This window comes from Oncorhynchus masou, chromosome 30 (genome assembly GCF_036934945.1).
Source record: "Oncorhynchus masou masou isolate Uvic2021 chromosome 30, UVic_Omas_1.1, whole genome shotgun sequence".
Taxonomy (NCBI): Eukaryota; Metazoa; Chordata; class Actinopteri; order Salmoniformes; family Salmonidae; genus Oncorhynchus; species Oncorhynchus masou.
In genome coordinates this window covers 15,270,347-15,295,833 of record NC_088241.1, presented here as the reverse complement: position 1 = coordinate 15,295,833, position 25,487 = coordinate 15,270,347, and the positions used below count along the sequence as shown (strand labels likewise).

General features: G+C 42.1%; 2 protein-coding genes across 7 annotated transcripts in view; both read right to left on the bottom strand.

Moving 5' to 3' along the window:
- LOC135522137 (growth factor receptor-bound protein 10-like) overlaps nucleotides 1-9,821 on the bottom strand; it is an 81,951-nt gene extending 72,130 nt beyond the window's left edge. For both annotated transcript variants that reach the window (XM_064948128.1, XM_064948129.1), the window contains exon 1: nucleotides 9,647-9,821. The gene's annotated coding sequence lies outside the window, so the exon portion shown is untranslated. The remainder of the gene's footprint in view (nucleotides 1-9,646) is intronic.
- Nucleotides 9,822-12,858: 3,037 nt separating this feature from the next.
- Nucleotides 12,859-25,487, bottom strand: part of LOC135522131 (protein cordon-bleu-like) — a 68,202-nt gene continuing 55,573 nt past the window's right edge. For 4 of the 5 annotated variants that reach the window (XM_064948119.1, XM_064948121.1, XM_064948120.1 and 1 more), the window contains 7 exons: nucleotides 23,945-24,100; nucleotides 19,453-19,765; nucleotides 18,534-18,655; nucleotides 16,479-18,349; nucleotides 16,211-16,330; nucleotides 15,316-15,585; nucleotides 12,859-14,831 (listed from right to left, as the gene is read on the bottom strand). In XM_064948119.1, coding sequence (XP_064804191.1) covers nucleotides 14,748-14,831; nucleotides 15,316-15,585; nucleotides 16,211-16,330; nucleotides 16,479-18,349; nucleotides 18,534-18,655; nucleotides 19,453-19,765; nucleotides 23,945-24,100 — 2,936 coding nt within the window. In that variant the 3' untranslated portion in view covers nucleotides 12,859-14,747. The remainder of the gene's footprint in view (nucleotides 14,832-15,315; nucleotides 15,586-16,210; nucleotides 16,331-16,478; nucleotides 18,350-18,533; nucleotides 18,656-19,452; nucleotides 19,766-23,944; nucleotides 24,101-25,487) is intronic. The other variant, XM_064948122.1, reaches the window with a different exon arrangement.

Here is a 25,487-nt window from a genome sequence, read left to right as displayed (position 1 = left end):
CTGGATGAGAGCTGGTGCTGGGGAGCCCAGCTACCTGGGAGCTGGAGCTGGGCTGGATGAGAGCTGGTGCTGGGGAGCCGAGCTACCTGGGAGGGGAGCTGGGCTGGATGAGAGCTGGTGCTGGGGAGCTGAGCTACCTGGGAGGGGAGCTGGGCTGGATGAGAGCTGGTGCTGGGGAGCCGCGCTACCTGGGAGGGGAGCTGGGTTGAAGCTGCAGGGATGCTGGGGCTTGAGGGGTTGGGATGGGGCAGGGACTCGGCTGGAGACGCTGGGGTTGGGGAGATGGGACTGCGGCCGGAGCCCCTCAGGGGTGTGTACTTAGTCCCCTCATGGTCTCCCTGTTCACACAAGGCTGCGTGGCCAAACAACTCCAACACCATCATTAAGTTTTCTGACGGCACAACAGGCCTGATCACCAACAGCTACAAAACAGTCTATAGGGAAGAGGTCAGAGACCTGGCAGTGTGGTTAAGAGCTTGTAAGTAAGCATTTCACAGTAAGGTCAACACATGTTGTATTCGACGCATGTGACAAATAACATTTGATTTGAAGGACAAAGCAAAAACAGGTTTTTAGAAATGTTTGCAAATTCATTACAAATAAATAACAGAAACACCTTATTTACATAAATATTCAGATACTTTGCTATGAGACTCAAAATAGAGCTCAGGTGCATCCTGTTTCATTTATCATCCTTGAGATGTTTCTACCACATGATCGGAGTCCACCTGTGGTAGATTCAATTGATTGGACATGGAAAGGCACGGTGCATCAGAGCAAAATCCAAGCCATGAGGTCAAAGGAACTGTCTGTAGTAGAGGTCGACCGATTAATCGGCATGGCCAATTAATTAGGGCCAATTTCAAGTTCTCATAACAGTCGGTATTTTTGGGCGCCGATTATGGCCGATTTCATTGCACTCCACGAGGAGACTGCGTGGCAGGCTGACCACCTGTTATGGAGTGCAGCAAGGAGCCATGGTAGGTTGCTAGCTAGCATTAAACTTATCTTAACATAATCACTAGTTAACTCCACATGGTTGATGATATTAGTTTATGATGATATTATGATGATATTAGTTGATATTAGTTGAATATGATCAATGCGGTACCTGTTAATTTATCATCGAATCACAGCCTACTTCGCCAAACGGGTGAGGATTTACCAAGCGCATTTGCGAAAAAAGCACTGTCGTTGTACCAATGTGTACCTAACCATGAACATCAATGCCTTTCTTAAAATCAATACACAAGTATATATTTTTTTAACCTGCATATTTAAATTAATGTTAGCAGGAAATTGTGTCACTACTCTTGCATTCTGTGCAAGCAGAGTCAGGGTATATGCAACAGTTTGGGCCGCCTGGCTCGTTGCGAACTGTGTGAAGACCATTTCTTCCTAACAAAAGACCGTAATTAATTTGCCAGAATTTTACATAACATTGAAGGTTGTGCAATGTAACAGCAATATTTAGACTTATGGATGCCACCCGTTAGATAAAATACGGAATGGTTCCGTATTTCACTGAAAGAATAAACATTTTGTTTTCGAAATGATAGTTTCTGGATTTGACCATATTAATGACCTAGGCTCATATTTCTGTGTGTTTATTATATTATAATTAAGTCTATGATTTGATAGAGCAGTCTGGCTGCGCGGTGGTAGGCAGCAGCAGGCTCGTAAGCATTCATTCAAACAGCACTTTCCTGCGTTTGCCAGCAGCTCTTCGCTGTGCTTCAAGCATTGCGCTGTTTATGACTTCAAGTCTATCAAGTCCCGAGATTAGGCTGGCAATACTGTAGTGCCTATAAGAACATCCAATAGTCAAAGGTATATGAAATACAAATGGTATAGAGAGAAATAGTCCTATAATAACTACAACCTAAAACTTCTTAACTGGGAATATTGAAGACTCATATGAAAGCTGGTGGTTCCTTTTAACATGTTCTCATGTTCTGAGCAAGGAACTTAAACGTTAGCTTTTTTACACGGCACATATTGCACTTTTACTTTCTTCTCCAACACTTTGTTTTTCCATTATTTAAACCAAATTGAACATGTTTCATTATTTATTTGAGACTAAATTTAATTTATTTATGTATTATAGTAAGTTAAAATAAGTGTTCATTCAGTATTGTTGTAATTGCCATTATTACAAATATATAAAAACGTCCGATTAATCGGCATCGGCTTTTTTTGGCCCTCCAATAAAATCGGTATCTGCATCGGCGTTGAAAAATCATAATCGGTCGACCTCTAGTCCGTACAGCTCCGAGACAGGATTGTTTTGAGGCACAGATCTGGGGAAGGTCACCTAAAAATGTTGGCAGCATTGAAGGTCCCCAAGAACACAGTGGCCTCCATCATTTTGGAACCACCAAGACTCTTCCTAGAGCTGGCCACCCAGCCAAACTAAGCAATTCGGGGAGATGGGCCTTGGTCAGGGAGGTGACCAAGAACCTGATGGTCACTCTGAAAGAGCTCCAGAGTTCCTCTGTGGAGAAGGGAGTAGCTTCCAGAAAGACAACCATCTCTGCAGCACTAAACCAATCAGGCCTTTATGGTAGAGTGGCCAGATGGAAGCCACTCCTCAGTAAAAGGAGTTTGCCAAAAGGCACCTAAATGACTCAGACCATGAGAAACAAGATTCTCTGGTCTGATGAAACCAAGATTGAACTCGTTGGCCTGAATGCCAAGTGTCACGTCTTAAGGAAACCTGGCACCATCCCTACGGTGAAGCACAGTGGTGGTAGCATCATGCTTTGGGGATGTTTTTCAGCGGCAGGGACTGGGAGATCCTTCATGTAAACCTCAGACTGGGGCGAAGGTTCACCTCTCGAACAGAAGAACAACCCTAAGGACACACCCAAGAAAATGCAGGAGTGGCTTCGGGACAAGTCTCTGAATGTCCTTGAGTGACCCAGCCCGAGCCCGGACTTGAACACGATCAGGCATCTCTGGAGAGACCTTTAAATAGCTGTGGAACGACACTTCCCATCCAACCTGACAGAGCTTGAGAGAATCTGCAGAGAAGAATGGGAGAAACTCCCCACATTTAGGTGTGCCAAGTTTGCAGTCATACCCTAGAAGACTAGAGGCTGTAATCGCTGCCAAAGGTGCAACAAAGGGTCTGAATACTTAAATAAAATGTGATATTTCCGTTTTTTTAATTAAAAGTCAAGGGATCTGAATACTGAATACTTTCCGAATGTACTGTAATAACAATAATAATAATTAAATGGTTATGACGGTTATTTTATTTTTGTGAAGGTCTTCATCCATAATCGTCAGTTACACTATTATATGGTAATTGTGCCAGCCCTATTAAGGCCCACATTATGACCCATCCAAACGCCAACAAGAGCTCACACAGCTAAAAAAAAAATGTCCTGCCTCCAAGCAGTGACGATTGCAAGAGTAGCGTGTGAAATTCAACTGAACATACCTCCTCCCTCCCAAGACCCCATTGTTTCATTCTCACACCTAAATGACATATGTAACATCCAACTGACACTCACATGCACAGACTCAGGATTGAGGAGACTGCTGCAATGGTAGGAAGTGCCAAACAGTGTATAAGATGCTGTTCTTTAGGGTTAGGGTTATCATGTCCACATTGATCAAATGACAAGAGGTTTAGGTGCAAACAACTGAAGAAGAGATGTAGCCTTGCATTTTCCAGCAGTATTTCAAGCTGTACATGGAACACCATTTAGACATCTGAAGTCAAGCCAGAACAGAGCAGTCCAATGTCGCTGGAAGGCGCACCGTCATGCAAAATTCATCATTTAAGGAAGATTTTGGTTTGGGACTGCCTGCCTCTCTAGGTGGTGGTGACGGTGTAACCGATTTTTAAGGTAGAAGCACTCAAAGGATATGTCAAATGAATTATGAAAACAGTTTGCTGAGAGACGTGTCTTGAAGGGATGACAACTACTGGAATGCCAGCATTTTTGCAACGTTTCATTTGTTGTGCATGGTAGGCTAGATAAGAAAATCCAGCCAGATTCCACAACTTGCTAAAATAAGGGCCATGAGGAGTAAATCATCACTTTAAATCTGTAAAATTGCACAATACACAGTAATCCAGTAGCAATTACACGGTAATCCATAGACAATACAAGCATAGTTGAAGAATGTAGTAGTTTGCAGGAATTAGACATTCAATAAGCAAATGAATGCAAATGAAGACTAAAGATCCTAAATTAAGTACCTACTTATCCAATAAGGTTATTCTGACCGTCTGTAGTACAGTACAGGCTTTAATTTACTGGACTGAGTTCCAAATGAACACTGCCATCTCTGTCATGGTTGACTATTTTATCAGTGGATGTTGCAGATTGTTGTCACACCTCAGTAGATGTGCTTGTTTCACATGTTGATTCTTCATTAAATGGCAGCTTCATTATTTCGGGCCAGCAGCGTAAAGAAGGTTATAAGAGAGTCTGATGTCATCGTGGAGGGCTGAACAGCAGAAGTCTCTAAGAAAGGCTTTGGGAGACATGGACAATCGCTAATTGGATGAGGATTTCATTGGGCCGGCTGGGAGAAATTACCGTATGCAATGTGCATAATGAATGGCTTGGACGGGAAGGAGATGTTATGTTTGTGCACAAGCCTGCTGACAGGGTGGGCTATGGCTAGTCTATTTTAGTTTTTATTAAACTAAGAACTCAAGCTTTCATCTATGGGACGTGTTATTCAAAAGGTTTAAATAAGTTCAAGAAGTGTAAGTAGAATAAATTATTATTTAGGCCACAGTGCAATGGATCAGACTGATTTTCTGGACATATGAGAGTTTCTAACTAACATTGAATAGCCTACATTGAGTTATGTAATAAACATGGTATAAACAATAGGGAATTTCGGCTTCATGAGGCTAGAAGAGAAAAGGAAGAACAGGCTTGCTGTATGTATGGTCTTCGTAGTTTTCAACACAAACCATCCCTAGACAAACGTCATTTTACCAGAAACACCCAATCCCTATGATAGTAGGGCCTTATAAAATCTGGTGTATTTTGTACTCGATTCCATTTAGTTGTACCCCCAAATGACATTTTCTCAGTTTTGTTTTTCCAGGTTGTTTTTTCCAACAACAAAAATCACAAAAAAATAGGGTGTTCTAAATCCACCACAACGCTAAACCCTTTAACATTGAAATGTTTGTTCCAGGAGAAATATGAAAAGCATACGCATAACCATGGTAGCAATTGAAAGTGAACAGTTTGCAGATTATGTGTAGAACTGCAGCAAACCATTGACATCATGTATAGTTTGTTACTGTACAGCCACTGCGTTCCAAGTTAGGCGTTTATCAGTTCCCAAATCTGCCATTTTCAACCTGTATACGGGTATGAGCGTAAAGGGCTACACCACATCAGGAAACCACTTTGAGGCCTGGGAAAAGTCTAAGAAATGTTGAATTTTGTGTGTAGTTACCCTTTAATTCTAGTGCAGCCAGAGACAATTGTTTGGTTAGCGGTGTTTCTGTAGCGCTCATGTGATTTTGATTTGACTAAACAAAGCAGTTTACAAAACAAATGGAAGCTGGATTGATGCAAATAATCATGATATTATTCTGCCAGGTAGGCATAGGCTACAGTGTAGTTAACATTTAATTTACAAGGTTTTTGGGAAAGCCTTTCCATCAACCAGCAGACTATCATTAGCATTATTGCTAATGGCTACACAAAGTGTAGACTAGACAAACGGACGATCCACACACACACAGACAGGGGCATTCCTGTGCCATTTCAGAAAGTTGCAGGAAAGTACGAATCACTAACCAGGTTTCCATCCAACCTTTTCATGCGAGTAAAGTACATGTCGGATAAACAGACCTGATGGAAAAAGCAAATTTGTTGGCAAAATTTACAAATGTCAACAAAACAAAATACACGAGACAATGTGGGATCTTTTTGTATCTCTAAAATGTATTATGCAAGAAATTGTGGTGGAAACATCTTTATGCGCAAATATTGATATAATAACCATCATATCGAAGAAAACTTGGGAGTCACTTGATGATATGTTGTGTGGTCCTCCCACTATGACTGGGAAAGCATGCAGTTTATTAGGCTGATGATGAGCTTGATGCTTGGTTGCTGTTTGACAAATTAAAAAAATGATATTTTGCCCTAAATGTCATTCTATAGGTAACCTACCTTCCCACACTGTATCTGCCAGCTATTAGCTAGAGAGCACATGCCAAGGCCAGACTGGGCACATTCGCTACATAACGCAATTTCTTTGTGACAAAACCATCAGTAGAGTTGAAAATGCAATGGAAACCCATTTAACTTGTATTTTTTATTTGGTACATGGGAATTTAACTGCAAATAAATATGGCATGTTGCTTATATTTTAGAATATTTACATGAATATCTGTCCCAATTGGATGAAAACCTTGCTACATATGCATTTTGTTCATGTCGTATGATTATTTGAGCAAATAAATGCATTTTCCAATAAATTCAACACATTTAGTTTGATTTCCTACAAAATTCAATAAAAAAAATTATATTGTTGAATTCTGTTTTAATGTCTAGATTCCGTGATTCCATTCGCATTGTCTGCAATACATATTTTATAAGGCCCTACATATTGTAGGTTATAAATAATTTAAATGCCTTTCTCCAAGTTCACATCACTTATAGGTTTGGTGAAATATGTACTGATAATATGAGAAACGATGCACAGATAAAGACAAATGTCCCATTAAACTCTGAGAAGAGAATACTAATGATGGCCAGGCACAGCGATAAAATTCAAGAGCACAAAATGCCTCTATTGTTCTGAAGTTGCACTGGGGAAGAATGTCACTCAAAACCCTTTTGTTTTCATGAATACATCTCGCCAAGCCCACTAACCCTGGTTTGTTTTAGATTTTACAGCACAGATTCCAGCTCATAGAGGCTGAGTGACATTTTCTGGAACATCGCCATCGTTCTGCACCACTCTCCCTGTTCTTTCTACACACAAAAATACTAGCAGAGGTGTTCAGTTACCTGCTTTAGAAAATACAGCATTCCTGCTTCTCAGGTTTCAGACAGATTTGGACCGCTTCCAGATATTGAGAAATTGAATCCACTGTGCTGTGGTTGGTTAGACAATCATTGCGTCATTCTGCCTTCTGGGTAATCATGGGTGGATGATGGCGGGTGAGAGTCAAGTATTTATAGGACCAGTAAGCTAAATATATTAAGTTGCCCTTCTGTAAATCAATTACAGACTACTTTAGTAAGCAGAATGTAATTACTTAGCTATAACTGAGGTAGCTAGACAAAATAATGATTACATTTAAATGAAAGGTAAGTGACACAGACAAACTAAGGCTTCTCTAGCTGCCTGCAAAGCTTTTTCATCTTGTCCTGCTGCCAAGTAATCTAATAGAGGCAACTTTTTTCATCCACAAGCCTTGTGGTTCTTCGGAAGTATCTTTATGCTTTGTACAACCATTGACGCCTACCTACACAAGAAAAGTAGGCCTAGCCTATAACATCCATTTTTTTCATGATTCAGCTACCTGTTTCCAAACAGCACCTACCGCCACACCCACAGACCAAAATTATCTTTCAAATCAGTTACTAGAATTTATTAAGACAGAATACAGGAGGTGTGGCAACATCAGATGTGCTCATAACTGATGAGATAAATAATTTGGGCAATAATAGGACATAACCTAGTAATTGGTGTCATTGATTTAGGCCAAAACTCTGACTCTGCATCCCAGACTTCAGGAAAAAGCACCATGACCAGCCACCAATAAGGGGGTATTGGCACTGAATAGCAAGTGTTATATGACTGCAAACTGGCGCAAGGCCTAATGGAATGCTAGGGCCTGGGTGAGAGAGATCACCACTATGACAGAGAACATAATAATAATATAAAGTGTATGTGGAAGTACAATTTATGTCTGCAAGGCCTCTTCAGATTGAAAGTTTGGACAGCTCTCAACAAGGGAATTTGTAATTTGGGTGAGCAAAGCCTATCCCCTTCACTTTCCATCCCCGATAATAAATTAAACCAACAAGCTAATAGGCCTACCTATATTCACTGAATGAATGGCCTGTATGATGAATGGAATAGATTGGTAGAACAAATTAAATGCCAATAGGATATGATCCAACAAAGCCATTTGTTAGTCAGACTCTTCCAGAGAAGAGACTTGAACCGCCATGGCAAGACGGGTTGCATTTGTAAAATATGTGAGCTCAGCAGCTCTGAGCTAGCTGTCTGTCTTCGGCCTCCTAAACTCATGCCCCATCATGTTGGTCTCTTACAGAGCATGGACATGAAATAGCTAGATTGTAGCAGAGGGTGTGCATTTAAAACTAGTTGGTGACACCTTATACTGGTAACAATTTCTAATAAGTTGCTGTTATACTGGTGTAGTGACTGTAATTACACAAGTAGTAACAATGTTGTATTAACATGTTACATAGTAGGCCTACATTAGTAATGGCATTTTAAGTGTATAGTAAAAATGGAGTTTAGTGGAAGGGGATAGGGACTGTTCCCAAAATATACTATGCCATTATGATCAATCTATATATTCTTATGGTTCTAACCAACTACATTTCTTAGATGAGCTGTACAGTACACTGCTGGGTAATTCTGCTGAATCAGCATTAAAATCAAACAAATGTTGTTTTTGGATTACTAATACTATCACATATGACATCTACAGCATAACATTCGTTTTATTGCCTAAAATCCATCCCTGATGTCCCACCCAGTTAGATTTGAAATACTTAGTCTCTGAATAAGCCTACTATAACTATACAGTATATATTCGCTGCTCGTTTTGAAAGGGGTGGTAGAGGCCAACCACCATCCATGGTTCCGTACACGAGTGGCTAGCTGCCTGGAAAAACGCCTTTCACCCCACCCCCAAAGAAAAATGAAGCCATGGGATAAGACTGACCGGACCGGTGAAAAGGGTAGGTCGGGTAGGCTACTGAGGATAGGACAGGCAGGGACTTCACCAGGGGCTGCGCCCGGCTGGTAGTTGGATAGTAAGCAGTTATGCAATATCTGTAAACAGTTTACGATAAGCTTGAAATGGGCATGGTCTAATTGACTCCGCAACCAAAAACACATTTCTTAATGAACCAGAAAATCATTTTTTTTTTATCAAAGTTAGCTGGCTAACTCATTGATGCCCCTCTGGATTGGTACTTTTAACTACCTAAGTAAGCTTTAGTTGCCCTAATACAGGAGATCATGCTTCTCCCAACCTCGTCCCTACACGAACGCAGTTTATCTGCTTGCATGCAGTCCCGACAGCGCTGGGTAGACATGTGGCTATATTCGGCTCTGGCTATTTAGTAACTGTCACATTTGTGATGAACAATGTTAACCTACAACGGTAACCTGTTTTAGACAACAAATTACACTGATTTGCCAAACAAGTTCAGCTATCCACATCCAAACCCTCCTCACGTTTTCGTAAAAGACAGAGCCTCACGCTACAAGCCACGCTGCGCAGTGTTCCAGTCTCACCCGACAGCAGTTTACATCCAGAGGCGCTAACTAGCTACACTAAACTTTGCTTTCTGTGTTCCAGAAAGTCAATAAAGTGCATACAATTACACCATATTTCAAATAACACAAGACTCCCTTGATCTTGGAATAATACACTCACCTTATTGACAGGCCTCTGTAGAATTTCAAACAAGAGCAATCAGGCAGCCTTGCAGTTGGGATGGGAAGACACAACTTGAAAATAGTTGCTCGCGCAACAGCTTTGCTTTTCTTGCTCAACACGCTCCAGTGGTCAACATTCCCGATGAGAACAAGCAGCAAGCAGTTGATTTCTCAGCTGACTCCTCAACACACACGAAACAACTCCTCCCTCCCCTCTCGGGTGACTCCGCCCACATCGCCTCATGTCTCTGGGCTCGAGAGGAATATTCAGTACTCATCAACTGAAGAGAGAGAGAGAGAGAGAGAGAAAGTGAAGAATAAACATCATTGTAAATGCGACTTAACTTGCATCTCGTCACAACACTGTATATAGACATAATGACATTTGAAATGTCATTATTCTTTTGGAACTTTGAGTGTAATGTTTACTATTCATTTTTTGTTTATTTCACTATTTCACTTGCTTTGGCCATGTATACATATGTTTCCCATGCCAATAAAGCCACTTGAGAGAAAGCATTTGATTTGATTTATTAGGATCCCAATTAGCCGACGCCAATGGTGACAGCTAGTCTTACTGGTGTACGACACAACAAAAAATACATAGATAAAAGACTTTACAATTTACATACATTTTCAAACATTAACATTTAGTGTGTGTGTGCAGGGGGGGGGGGGAAGACATGCCGAGAAGTCCTGTCTGTAGACATAGCACACTGCTGCAAAAATAGACACTATACACAGCAAACTTTTCCCAAATCAGTAGATACAGCCCCCATGCTCGTTCCCATGTAAATCAGGCCCCGGGGTCTCAGGTCTCAGCCTGGAGTAAGCATGTGGGTGCAAAGAAGTGGAGCAGGGACCCTGGAAAGTTGACAGTATTGCTCAGGTTTTATTTCAGTTCCAGCCCTTTGGTCTAACCTTATTTCAGTCCATTGTGTCACCATTGTATAGCTTTTCAAACTGTAAATCTATATGATACTTACATAGTGGTCCTGTATGGCTGAGTTGGTAGAGAGTGGCGCTTGCACCACTAGGGTTGTGGGTTTGATTCCCTGGACCGCACATATGTAAAAACGTATGCACGCATAACTGTGAGTCTTTGGATAAAAGTGACTGTAAGCATACACCATACAATTACATATAACATTTTGGGCTACACTACAAAATGTACAGTTGTTGTTTTTCAATTTCATAATCTCCTATTGGTCCTGTTGCATAAAAGTTTAATCAAGAGTTCAATGCTCTGGAGTTACCTTTCCCTACTTCTATGCAGTATTTTGGTATTTCACCCCTCCAAGCACTGTGTTGCAATAGGCTTACAGGGGTTACATGCCCTGCACTAACCATGGTGGTGAGTATATATTCCTTCATATAATTGTGCAAATGTAGCCATTGTGCTATTAATATACCACAGTATGTGATTTATCAATCTGATTATTCTAATAAAACACCTAAAATGGGATTTACTCAATGAACTCAACCATGGGAAAGAATTCAAAGTGTCTGTAGTGTAAAAGGTTGTAAGTCTGGAACGTTCCTCAGCTGAGCCTGCCTAATGACAGGGTAGGGAAGACAGAGGACCCGTCCCAGACTTGTAGTATCTGGGTGAAGAGAACAACGGTGGTTCCATACTGTGTGACCCTGCCAAACACGCCACAATATAAAAGGGCATTGTACACAGACACAACATCACACCTGGGATCAGATCTCCTCTCTGTAACATTATTCATGCATTAGGCCCATGTGACCATAGCCTCTGTCACAGGCTTTCATTTCGGCCAATCTTGGGAGCCAAGGCTAACGTGAACATAGTTGCATTGAAAAGCTGCATTTGCTCTTCCAACGTTTTTTATCACAAGGATGTTCAGGAATTTCACTGCAACTTATATACCTGATGAAACTGTGTACCTGACAAATAAAATGTGATATTGCAGGAATCTTACTTACAAAAGTAACACGTGGAAATGGTGTTAAGACAAAGAATTGATAGCCATCATCCTTCTCAACCATGAATGCTGTGAATTAACCACTACCTTCGTCTATGCTGTGTCATAAGCTGCCAGTAAGTCTTGATTTAGAAAGAGATTTGTTTTTCTGCATTAACGGTTGTGGCGGCGGTTGGCTTGGAACCAACCAAACACTCTGTCTTGCTGCAGTTAGTTTCATAAGACAGAGAATGGCCACAAATGAGCAGGAATTCTGACCGACAGAGGGCCTGTGGGCCAGCAAGTATTTACAGACCTCCAGTGTGGAGAGGATTACCCTTTCTGGCAGCATCCCAAATGACACCCTATTCCCTTTATAGAGCACGACTTTTAACCAGGGCCCATAGGGTAGTAGTTCACTATACAGGGAATAGGGAGCTATTTCGGACACATACTTTCTTTGTATATGGTGAAATCTGGATCGCATGTCAGACAACAGACACATACCCAGAAACCTAATCCCCAGATCACTTACTTTTTGTGGACCTGCCCGGCCTTTGAGAGAGGCAGATCAGGCAAAGCAAAGCAAAAAGCCTGTGAAGCTGAAGTGAAGGGACATTGTGCTCCCACTGCTGGTCTTAGTTCTCTCACTAACACCTTCCCCTTAACCCTAACTGGGTAGATCTGTAAGATGGAATCAAAATAGTGTAATAAACCACCACTACCCTGATTATACCGATCCAGACCGCTCAGATCTGCAAACGCTGAAATGTTAGGGCCTAGGAGGCCATCTATAGGATTTTTGGGGGAACCTAAACCAGTATGGTCAGGGAATACAGTTTAAGTTAAGTTATATGTCAGTAATGACCACATGATGAGTCATGGTTCAGAGTTGCTTGGAATAGTTGGGAGAGCTCTGATGTGGAAATCCTCTCAAAACAACATGTAAGCCTGGTGGCATCATAAGAAAGAGGTCTGTTTGGCTTCCAGATTTCATAAGGACAACAATAACCACAGCCAACAACCAAATGAGAAACACATTACTGCATGTTAGATTAACTGCTCCATGACTCAAGAGCTTGCTACACTACCAAACGATCAATACATAAATATACATAAGATTTTACCCTGCAGTTATAAGCTCATTGTTACATTGCACTTACACTGTATTTAGGATTAGGGTTATTGCAAGTAGTTACACTGTACTTACATTATAGCTACAGTGTAATTTGAAGTGCACATCCAGACAGCATTTAAGATCAATGTACAGAAGAAAAAACTGTTACATGTTTACAAAAATCATTTATTGAAAAAAGTATAATTTGTGGATAAAATAAAATGTGAAATTCTTCCAAAAACAACATGCACTTAACATAAAAAAGCAATAGCTTATAAAACTAAATTTGATTGGATTTCTATTATTCTATTTATTTCCAATTTTAACAACAGTTTATTACTGTAATCATTTATCTGTAGTTAACAAAATGTATAACTTTCTAGCCTCAAACACAACTCTGGAACTTGAAGCCAGTTCCTTTGCTTTTTTTCATTGTTCCACTCTAATCAGGGACTGATTTAGAACTGGGACACCAGGTGGGGGAAATTCATTATCAGGTAACACAGAAAACCAGCAGGCTCCAGACCTCGTAGGTCTGGAGCCTGCTGGTCTAGAACATAAGTAAACATCTAAACTGAATTTTAAGGAACTGGACAACCTATGAATCCATCTTTTGACAGACCAGTCTAGAATCGTGTGGTCCCTATTTTCATGCTTTACACTGGGGGGCCCTTTAAGTCTATCATTCAGTCATTCTGATCAATATAGATAGTACTCATTTGCAAGATATATTATAATATTCACTTTTGCTTTCTTTCAACTACTATAGTAATGCCATAAAACGTCTAGAGAAACAAGCTCATGTACAGTACTGCACATCAGATCTACTGTTGAATACAATTTTTTAAATTTATTTTACCTTTATTTAACTAGGCAAGTCAGTTAAGAACAAATTCTTATTTGCAATGATGGCTTAGGAACAGTGGGTTAACTGCCTGTTCAGGGGCAGAACGACAGATTTGTACCTTGTCAGCTTGGGGGTTTGAACTTGCAACCTTCCGGTTACTCATCCAACGCTCTAACCGCCCCAATAACAATAACAAAAAGCTGTGCACTGGAGCCCCATGCAAACAACATAGAACACTTTGTGATTAAATAAACCATAAAATCATAGCAAATATTAACCAGAATTGTTTTCTGAAAATGGAGTAACAGCCCATACCTCTTGTTCATTACTCATATATCTATTGATTAGTAAACTATTTTACTAAGTCATGGTGATATTATTCACCAATAGTTACACATAAACAGAAATGTTTCAAAAATGCTTTTGTAATGTCAAGAAAGGATGTTAGTAATATTTTCTCTGAATATTAAAATAAATATATTAAGAGGCATTATAAATCAAAAATAAAAACATATAAAGGTTGAATAGCAGCATAGATGAGATCTAAAAACCCAGAGCTTTGCAAAAATAAACTAGAGTAATGCTACCCTATTCCCTATTTAGTGCACTAGTTTTTGCCTAGGGCCCATAAGCTTTTGGTCAAAAGTAGTGTACTATATAGGGAATAGCCTGCCATTTGGGATACATACCTAATCAACACCTGGAGATGAGAGTCCCTTGGAGCCAAATTTAGTGATGCTTGACCAGTGTTACTGGTGACCAGTGTTACTCATTGCACTATATCAAGGAGTCTGATCCATTGCATCCTATTACATGGAAAATTTACAGCAAATATGTAATAATCAAATATAACACTGACAGTAAGACAGCATGAGGCATCAATTCCATGTGGACTAGTATTAAAAAGTAAAATAAAAAGAAATAATAAAAGAGCAAAAATAATTTCCTAAGATTACTACTACTATTATTATTATTATTATCATTATTATCATCAAGAGCAGCTAATAAAAAGCAACAAAAATTGGCACATGCTTTTGTACAGCAATTAATCTTTCCAGTTATTGCAACTATTCAAGTACACATAACTGGATACATATACATAAGGACAGTGATAAATTAAGGTGAAAGACAACATATTATTTGGCTGCCTACGACGATTCTAATCAGATGGTTTTCAAGATGTTCTGGAATCATTCTGGAAGATTCTTTATTGTCCTTGTGAGAGGGATGATGCTGCTTGTATAGTACCAAGTCTACCGTTCACTTGAACTGTTTTTGTGGGGGCATTGACCTGAATAAAATAGATGAAACATGAAAACCCGTGTTATTTTTTGCTCTGTACCAATTAAAAATTGCCTGACATTGAGTTAAAGTTAACAGAGTTCAGATCATGCAAGAAGTAAAACATTTTGTAAAGAATGAAAGTGTTTTTATTGTATTTGTCTCATTGATTAATCTAATGGAACAATACATTTCTCAAGCTGCACAGCCCCACAGACTGTGGAACTACGTGATGGAATCTTGGTCTCCAGCTAGCACAGAATGTTTCCCAGGAGTTGTTAGTTCCGTCACAGACATGTTGCAACAAAAGACCAGGTAATACTAGGTGAGAAATGGTGGGTAGTCGCCTGGCTGGTGAGTTCCCATGTGAGTGCATGCACAAAAGGTAATTTATGATCACCTCCATTTGCTCTATCTGAAAACATTGAATTGACGGTCTCCCTCTTTTGTGTGTTGCTAATGTATTGTTAGTGTGGCTGCCTGCAGTACTGTACCTTCTTCAGGCGATCAGCTGCAGAGCCAGAGCGGATGGCCTCCAGCATTGCGTCCCGGGCCAGAGCGGGATTCCGCCCAGCCCCCAGAGGCTCCCCCACCACAGTGGGCTTGGGCTGAGTGGAGGGAGGGGGAGGAGGAGGGAGCATAGAGGGGGGTGGAGGTGGCGGAGGCACAAATGGAGGAGGGGGAGGCATGGCAGGGAAGGCATCACACACATCCTCCTCAGTCTTCCTGAACTTGTCAAGCTCCTCTGCAGCCTGGGATATGGTCTGTGGAGCGTAGAGAAGGGAACAATGGCAGTCCAGATACATAGACCCATTTGACGGCTGCTTCCACATGCACGCACGCACACACACACAATTTCCCTCTTATACCTTGTTAACCCCAGTGGTTTACTAGGCAGCAAAACAAAAGTTTAAAGGCATTTCAAACAGCTTTGCAACTCTAAATTAAGCTGTCGCTAGCCTGGATCTACTTTAACTCCTCCAACTAAATTTAACATGTAGCTAAGGAATAGAATCAAGAACTCCCATCAAACATTCCATTCTTTTTTATCAAACCTAAATTCCATGTTATTGCCCTGAGAACCTGATTTAGTAATGCACATTTCTGAGATTCCTGCTGGTGAGCTGGGCACGAACATTCTAGAGCTCACTACATCGGGCCTCCCTCACAACTACACATTTCACTCCTCTCATTTCACCATGGTCCTTACATGAAAACAAACCAGATCACATTCAAGTGGAACGCAAATAGACTCATATATATAATAAACATAGTGCTGCTTGTTCTCCTGAAATGAGCTATTCAGTGACAAGCAACAGATCCCCTGTGCTATATCAAGACATTGCAAAACCAAAGCAAAACCCCATCTGACTCTTGGCTATAGCTTACCTTCCTTAGCCCTGCAGAGTTACTTTGGCCTCTAATGGCTGCCAGTAGCGCACATCGCTCATTCTCTTCCTCAACAAAGGACGATTTCTTCAAAGTGCTGCTTGCACTTGAGTCCGATACCTAATCCGACAGGGAAAATCAGGGAAATTAGAAACCAAACCAACCAGATTACAGTCATTATAAGTAGCTGTAGACTTGCACTTTAAAAAAAAAAAGAAGAAAAACAGTGATCTTTGTGAAGTTAGCATGACGGGCCTCTCTCCCTCACCTTTCTGAGCCTCTCCTTCCCATCCCCACACTGGATGGCCGACATCAGAGTGGTGTGTAGCGACGTGTCCATCTGGACCGACTTCATGATCACAGGTTTGAACTTCTTCACCGGCCCAAACAGACTGACCTGCTGGGGCTCTGGGAGGTCGTTGCTGGCAGCAGCTGCTCGTGGTGGTTCAGGCTTCTTTGCCAGGACTGGATGACTTTTGGGACCTAGTGTCTCTGCAGGTGGTTGACCCTGCGAGGGCTTGGAGATGGCAGGTACCTGTTTAGTGGGGGATTGTGGTGCTGGTGTCATCTGTCTGGGACTGGGACTGTTGGGCCCATGCTGCTTAGTGTTATTGGCCACTGTATCAGAGTCCAGTGACTTGGAGTTTCGTCCAGCAACTCGCAGGGTAGAACTGCTCCCATAACCACTCCTGTCCACTCCTTGCGTCGACTCACCAGAGACTACCAGTTTCTCTGCAGAGAGGTATTCAGGGTAACATTTAGCACCGGCGTGATAGGACCCAGACCCAGAGCTGCTCTCCTTCTTCACTGGTACATTAGTAGATGTACCAGCGGAACGCTGTGGATTTACATGAAAGGATCGACCCTCTTTCTGATAGCCGTAACTGCCAGGTGTTCTTCTCATGGGGTCAGACAACTCCGATGGTACTTCATGGATGTTGTCAGCTTTGGCCATGGTGGGCTTCACAGCGTATTTAGCAATGGCAGAAGCTACGTACTGACTGGATGTTCTCCTGGACGGCTTGAGGAAGGAAAGATTTCTCTTCTGATCTTGGAGAAAACTAGGGTTCAGTTTCATAGTCTTCTGCTGCACAGGAGTCTCTGAAACTGGAACTGAGGCCTTGCCCTCTGCTTCCTGTGAGATGTCCTTTGTTACCTCAACCACATCTTTGCATGTTTCCTTAGGTGTTGCCTTGGCTGCAGGTGGCTCAGAGGCTACGACCCGATGGGTGGGTTTGTGGACCTCAGACTCTGGGCTCTGGGTCTTTGTGAAAGGGACAGGCCCTCTACTAGTGGGGACCGAATGTGCAGAAGTGTCCTGCTTCTCCGAGGAGCTCCGGAATGTTTTGGCATTCCCCAGGAGTGGTGAGACAGAGTCATCTTTGTTGATCCCAGACTCAGAGGATCCGCCAAACTTGTTTCGGGCGATGGCTACTTTGACCATGTTACCCTGATCGTCAATTCTAATGGCACCTGTTGTCAGAGTGGCCGGGGCCTCTGCTGGCTTCTGAGGCCGGGTTGCAACTGCGGGCTTGGGAGGGACGATAGTGAATGTCTTCATACCAAATCGGGAGACAGGGCTACATGTGATTTTTGTTTGTGACTGTGAGGCAGCGTGGCCTCTATAGGTGGGAACCTCTTCCTCAGGGGACTTGGAATGGCTCTCTGGGACAGCGAGAGAGCTGTTGACAGGTGAGGCTTTCCTCTCAGCTGAGGGAGCTGACTCCCATCTTTGAACTTCTACTTTAGTCTTAGAGACCACTGCTGTATGGTCTTTCCCCGTGGTGCCATTGGCAAGCTTCTTCCCTGGTGATTTGAGGCGCTGCGCGGGCTGTGGTTGAGCAGAGCTGACTTTGCTGGAGCCGTCAGACGTACAGGCGTTGTTGTTTTTGTTCTGTATGCCACCAACACTTGAATGATGATGACTGTGGTTCAGGTCTTTATTGTCCGTTCTTTGAGAGCTACTCATTAGTGTGGCTTGGTGATCCGTCATGCTCTGTGTCTCGTAATCCTCCAGGACTTCATCTATGGCTGTGACCGGGACCTCCATATCCACCACAGACACGGGGATGTCATTGCTCTCAGTGGACATCACGTAGGGGTGCTCTTGCACTGAAACAGCATCTATGTGACTTATATCTAGTGGACATGGACAAATGAAAATACGTGTTAGCCGGCCTGCTTATTGACGATACAACAAATATTGTTTTGGTCCTGTGCATCCATTGTGGTTTCTAGGATGTCTCCAGTATGTCATTCATGTGCATTTGATGGACAATAAAAAAAAAAATGTATTTGTATTTGTGTTCTACTAAAAGCTCACCTGCTAGATCAGCATCCAGATCAGCCAGAGTCTGGTTGAAATGAGTGGTGAGCTCTGGGTCCTCGTCATAGATGTCCTTTGTTTTGCCTGCTTTGTCGTTGTGGCTGATATCACTGCTGTGTCTAAGGGAGGAGGGGGTAATACAAGTTAAGTTATGAACTGTTTTGCAGGTAGCATAAAAGGAGAACTCAAGTTAACTCAAAAGTTTGAAAGTTACATTTAGGTGATGGTGGAGTCTACTGCCCTTGAAATATTTATTCATAGTACTTGTGTTTGAGTTTATATTTCTTTCACACTTAGTTCAAGGTGTCCACTGAGCATTCCTCTGTTTTATTTATGTGTTTCTTTTCTAAACTAACCTAAAATGGCATGGGGTTATATTTCTTCTCTTCTTGGCCAAGCCAAATAGAACTTTTCTCCTGCAGACTAGGTAGAGCCTATTTTCCTGAGAAAAACCCCAGAGCTTTCACTTTAGAGCCCAGCAGATTTAAGTGACGCTGCAGGCTTTGGAAGGTAGCCCCTTAGCTTCAACACACGTGGACAGCAGTGACTCAGTCAGGAAGCGCTGTTGGCGCAGTAAAACAGGCCTTTAAAAACAAGCCGGTACAGAGACATGTGAGACGTGAGAAAGCTGACTAAATAGTGAGAGACGCGAGGCAGAACTGAGAACTGGGAGCGAGGAGGGAGTTGGTAAATCACAGGGAGGATCTGACTCCAAGACTAGGTACCATTGTTATGACAAAAACAGCTTTAGCTAAGGTCTGCGACAAGGCTAGTAGTAGTAAGTGCATAAGGGTAGGATAACTAAGAAATAATAATTGAAAAGCAGTGTGAGTTTGACTTTGCTAAGTGTCCATGCTGAACATTGCTATGATAATGCAGTGAGCAGAGCAGGTCAGTGGTAGCACAGCTACAGTACCTGTGTCTGGAGCCCCACGTGGCACAGCCCTCGTCACTATCACTAGAACAGTCCTTGGTGAGGGGATGGATCATGGGGTGAGAGGAGCCAGAAGAGCCCAGGGAGAGGCTCCCGACAGGGGAGGTAGGGTGAGTGGTGTCGGAGGCCAAGGGGGAGCTGACCAGGCCAGAGTCCTCAGCCATGCCCTCGGAGGCTGCATAGCCCTGGTCCTGGAAGCTGCCACTGCCACTGCTGCCCATGGATAAAGTCTCCTCTGCCTCTGTGTCTGGGGTCTGGGGTCCTGCCACAGAGAGACGCCGAGAGTGCAGCCAAGCTGGTGTCCGGGCAGAGGGGTGGTAGATCATCATCATCATCAACAGCATAATCATCAGTATTATCAACTGACAGAAGAAAGCTGTATAATGATGTAAAATAAGCTGATCTAGTTACAATGTTATCTGTGGTCTATTGAGAAGAACAGTTCACAGCAACAACAAAAAAGAGAGGTTGTACAAGCATGTGCATGACAGAGAAAGGAGGAAAGCAGAGAGGGGAAGATTGAGAGAAATTGTATTATACAATGTCAGCTAGACATACATTCTGAGATAGACACACACTTGTGGCTCAATGAAACCGCTACGTTGATGTGGGCAGGCTTAAACATACCTTATGATCCTGTACTCAGTATTTCCCATGAACGATATTGACATGTTGCATCATATACCGTAGTCCTATGGTCTCCCACTTGGCATTGGAGCAAAACATTTAGATTGTATAACGTCTCACTTATCTCACTGCCCATCAAGCCAAAAGCAGGAACATTAATACATACAGTTGAAGTCGGAAGTTTACATACACCTTAGCCAAATACATTTAAACTCAGTTTTCCCACAATTCCTGACATTTAATCCTAGTTAACATTCCCCATCTTAGATCAGTTAGGATCACCACTTTCTTTCAGAATGTGAAATGTCAGAATAATAGAAGATAATTATTTATTTCAGCTTTTATTTCTTTCATCGCATTCCCAGTGGATCAGGAGTTTACATACACTCAATTAGTATTTGGGAGCATTCCCCTTAAATTGTTTAACTTGGGTCAAACATTTTGGGTAAATTGGGTGAATTTTGGCCCATTCCTCCTGACAGACTGGTGTAACTGAGTCAGGTTTGAAGGCCTCCTTGCTCGCACATGCTTTTTCAGTTCTGCCCACAAATTGTCTATAGGATTGAGGTCAGGGCTTTGTGATGGCCACTCCAATACCTTGACTTTGCTGTCCTTATGCCATTTTGCCACAACTTTGGAAGTATGCTTGGGGTCTTTGTCCATTTGGAAGACCCATATGTGACCAAGCTTTAACTTCCTGACTGATATTTTGAGCTGTTGCTTCAATATGTCCACATAATTTTCCAGCCTCATGATGCCATCTATTTTGTGAAGTGCACCAGGCCCTCCTGCAGCAAAGCATCCCACAACATGATGCTGCCACCCCCGTGCTTCACGATTGGGATGGTGTTCTTCGGCTTGCAAGCCTCCCCCTTTTCCCTCCAAACATAACGATGGTCATTATGGTCAAACAGTTCTATTTTTTATTGATCAGACCAGAGGACAGTTCTCCAAAAAGTATGATCTTTGTCCCCATGTGCAGTTGCAAACCGTAGTTTGGCTTTTTATGGTGGTTTTGGAGCAGTGGCTTCTTCCTCGCTGAGCGGCCTTTCAAGTTATGTCGATATAGGACTCGTTTTACTGTGGCTATAGATACTTTTGTACCTGTTTCCTCCAGCATCTTCACAAGGTCCTTTGCTGTTGTTCTGGGATTGATTTGCACTTTTCGCAACAAAGTACGTTTATCTCTAGGAGACAGAACACGTCTCCTTCCTATGCAGTATGATGGCTGCGTGGTCCCATGGTGTTTATACTTGCGTACTATTGTTTGTACAGAAGAACGTGGTACCTTCAGGCGTTTGGAAATTGCTCCCAAGGATGAACCAGACTTGTGGAGGTCTACAATTGTTGGAAAAATTACTTGTGTCATGCAAAGTAGATGTCCTAATCGACTTGCCAAAACTACAGTTTGTTAACAATAGATTTGTGGTGGTTGAAAAACGAGTTTTAATGACTCCAACCTAAGTGTATGTAAACTTCAGACTAACTGTATGTTCCATTTATTAGGTTTACAGTATTATCCAGCCAGCATGCAGAGCACACCACTGAGGAGTCGTTAGAGAGATGCTTTAAAGCCACCCAACCCATGAGTGTGTAAGAACTAGGCCTGTCAACTTCAGGCAGAGCTGTAATGGTGAAGAGAGCCTGTTCCTGGAGATCCAGTGACTCACACAGAGTGGCCCTCCCAAACCTTTCCCAGCACTGGCTTAGCCATCCAAAACAAATTCTTACACAAACATGAACTCATCCTCGCTCCCATCACATAAACCCAAATCATGCACAAACCAAGTCAAGACTAAGGCAGTAACTCTCTCTCACACACATCCAGTCATAGACATCTATCATCTCTCTATCCACAACATACTGAAACACACTAAGCCACATTACCAGCACACACAGACCAAATCCCAATCACAAATAATTTCCTCATGGCCTCAATACACAAATGGTCTTAAGTCTTTAATGTAAAATGAAATGATAAAATATTAATATTTTCATGCTTGTCCATTTCAAGGAAATCCTTGATCTCAATGATCTGTCTTGGACGCCATGCTAATTTTGCACTTGTAATGATATGTTTTTAAATGCTTTTTTTGTTCAATATAACACAATTAAAACCCACATGAATGCTGCTATTGACAAAGGCACTTAAAGGAGGGCTGAATATCTGGATAAGCCAATACAGAAGAGTTATTTATTTCACTCACTCACACGTCCAACGTAAAAGCTAAAAACATGTAAACAAGAGTGACTTCTATATAGCTCTCCACTGATATGTTGTCGCAGTGAAGCTGCTTCTCACAAACCCACTAATACTAACCAATGTCCAAGGAGCTAATCTCATAAAAAGGATGAACCCTCCACATAAAAAGTGTCATTGATTTATTGGTCGCTCCTTAATGGAGACAACCAATCAGCATGCAGAGAAACAACAGCCTGGTTTCTAGTTACTAACCACTACAAACACTAAGCAATAACATAGAAACCTATACCACCACCATCAAATCATTGATTTGGAGATATCGTATTACTTTCCTTACACCCTCATTTCAGAATGTCTACATCAATCACTCCACACTCAATACATGTATGGCTATTTCATCTGCACTTAAACAGCCTACTGATCACACACATCCCTGTCCCCATCAGCCCTCACACATCACGTTCCTCTTAGTTCTCTACCGAACAAACCACTGTATAACTACCTGAAATACAAAATGGCTTATAGTTTATACTGTATATACAGACATTTATAAAAACAAGCCACAAAAACAAGGAAAAGAAAAGACATCAACAAGAGAGGATTTGAAAGTGTAGAGATGGGAAAGAAAGGAAGTTCAAGGGGCAGTTCTAAGAACAGGAAAAGGAGGATGGAAGAAGCAGAGGTCCAGCAGGAGGAGATGAAGGTGCAGAAGAGGCGAGGGAGGAGAGGAGGTGGTAGAGGAAGACAGTGAGAGGACGGCAGGCCAGAGAAGTCGGTCTGTGTCTGTTCACCGAGGCTTGGAGAACGGGAAGCGGACAGGGGCACAGCAGTAGACTGTGGAGGGGAGAGGCAGAGAGAGGGAAAAGAAGAAGACATGAGATAGAAATAGGACAGGGTAGATAAGTGTTCTGGAGCCCTGGAGAAAGAAGTTGCAGCTATCGCAGCCTGACAACAGAAACTCACAGCCTTTTACAGACAGCAGGAGATTAACAAAAACATACAATGAAAACCTCACAGGATGATTAACGTTGCGTCTTAAATGGCACACTATTGCCTTTATAGTGCATTACTTTTTAACAGAGCCCTATAGGCCCTGGTCAAAAGAAGAGCATTATATAGAGAATAGGGTACCATTTGGGATACAAGGAACTTCACTGTCACAGCTGACCTTCAGCATTGGGCTCAGCTTGCCTATCAGCCTGTCTGTTATAAAGGAGGCCTCGTAACTGTTTAACTGGCTGCAAAGGAGATGAACGACGTGGCAAGCTTGTATAGAATGTCCACATGAGCCGGACTACACGTTAAGAGGGAAAACTGTGATACACACAGCTTGATTTTAACATTCTTGTCATTTAGCAGAAGCTCTGATCCAGAGCAACTTAGTGCATACATTTTCATATATATATATTTTTTGTACTGGTCCCCTCTGGGACTCAAACCGACAACCTTGGCATTGCAAGCACCATGGTCTACCAACTGAGCCACACAGGACATTCAACAACAACTATGAAGTACAGGGAGGGAAGCAGCACTGAAAAAGGAGAGGAGTTAGAGGAAGACATGAAGGTTGGAAGGAGAGTGGCTGGCTGCCGGAGGGAAAGGCAGCCCAACAGTAGAGGAGGTCAGCTGGGATGAGAGACCTACACTGAGGGACCTCCTCCCCATGGCTCTCTGGTGAGGCATCGGGGGAGTCTGGGTCTGAGGGAGGGGGAGGGTACTGCGAGGGTGGGGGGATAACTAACTGGGGGGGCTCCCGTACTGGGGTTCGCAGAGGTTTGAGTGGCACTGGACATTCAGCACCTAAAGAAAAGGAAGGATGCAGAATGGGGGAATGGGAGAAATCAATAAGCTTAAATTATATTGCCTTTGTTCATCATACTGTGCAGAAAGAAATTCGTTTTTTTTTTTTTTTTTACATTAAACAATAAGCAAAATACACAAGACAATCAATGAATGGATACATTAACAAATAACTGAAAGCTGCTTATAACTGCTTGTGGAGAAAGTACAGTAAAGCTACTCGCTTGAGTGGAAGCCTCTCAGTGGCAATTGTGTTGCTTGCTGATCAGAGTCTCTAATCAGAGCCCCTTAAACAGAGCAGAGGTAACAGACTCTACGCCCCAGACTCCAGCTAGGGAAGATAGAAATGGAGCTTCACAAAACACTCCAGGCCAGGGCTGGACTACCGCATTTGAGGGCCCCTGTTTTAGAAAAACAGATTCATTTTTTAGGAAAACGGCTAACTTCCTGAATTTCAACACATTTTGTGTCTAAATAATTTTAAGTTTTGTAAAGCTAGTCTACACATTTTGTCATGAGGCTCTGAAAATATGCTGCAATTTTAAAGCTAATTTCCGGCAATTCTACACTTTTTGTCATGTGTCAGATAACAAAAAAAAAAATGCTGTTTGATAGCTAATCTCATGCTATTGTTCACAGAAAATGTTGCAGTTTTAACCTTTTCACCTGTGAGTTCCAATAGATTGTAATGGACACCTTTGATATGTGTAAAATACTTTTTTGAATGCTGTACTGATTGTGATAGCTAAGCTATTTGCCCGCTAAGTGTGATGCCATGTTTGTTGACATTATACAATGCCTTCTGGGTGTCACGTAAACATCTGTCAGACAAAATATGTTATAATGAGGTGAAGGAATAGTTCACTCATCTTTCGAGTAAACTTCCAGAAGTGAATGAAGGGAAGTGAAAGATCACAACACATCCCCTTCAACATGCATACTGCAAACAGACCAAACTCCTTGTCTCCTCTTCTTAAGTTTTACTCAATTATTTTGATCAATGGTGAGCTCACCCTTGACGTGATAGTTATTTATATTAGTTAATTCACATTGTGGTTTCTGTTAGCTAACTATGACTGCTTGTGTTACGTCAATCTTTCCTCAGTTAGCGCTAGGATTAATGTCATCTACATTTTCCGGTTTGGATGATTGTGTTATGCTGCCGCTACTTCTGTGAATTTCTGAACATTGCAGCCAAAAATAAACTTGTCACATTCAGGACATAACTTTGTAAGGACTGTGTTTGTGCAAAATGTCTCTGTGAAGAAACAGCGTGGCCAGCTCAAACGCTGACTGTTGCATCAAATCGACACATCCAGGGGGTTTCAGAACAGTAGGCCACTTGACAAAACAAGAAACTTCATATCTGGTGTTTTATGTAGCGGTG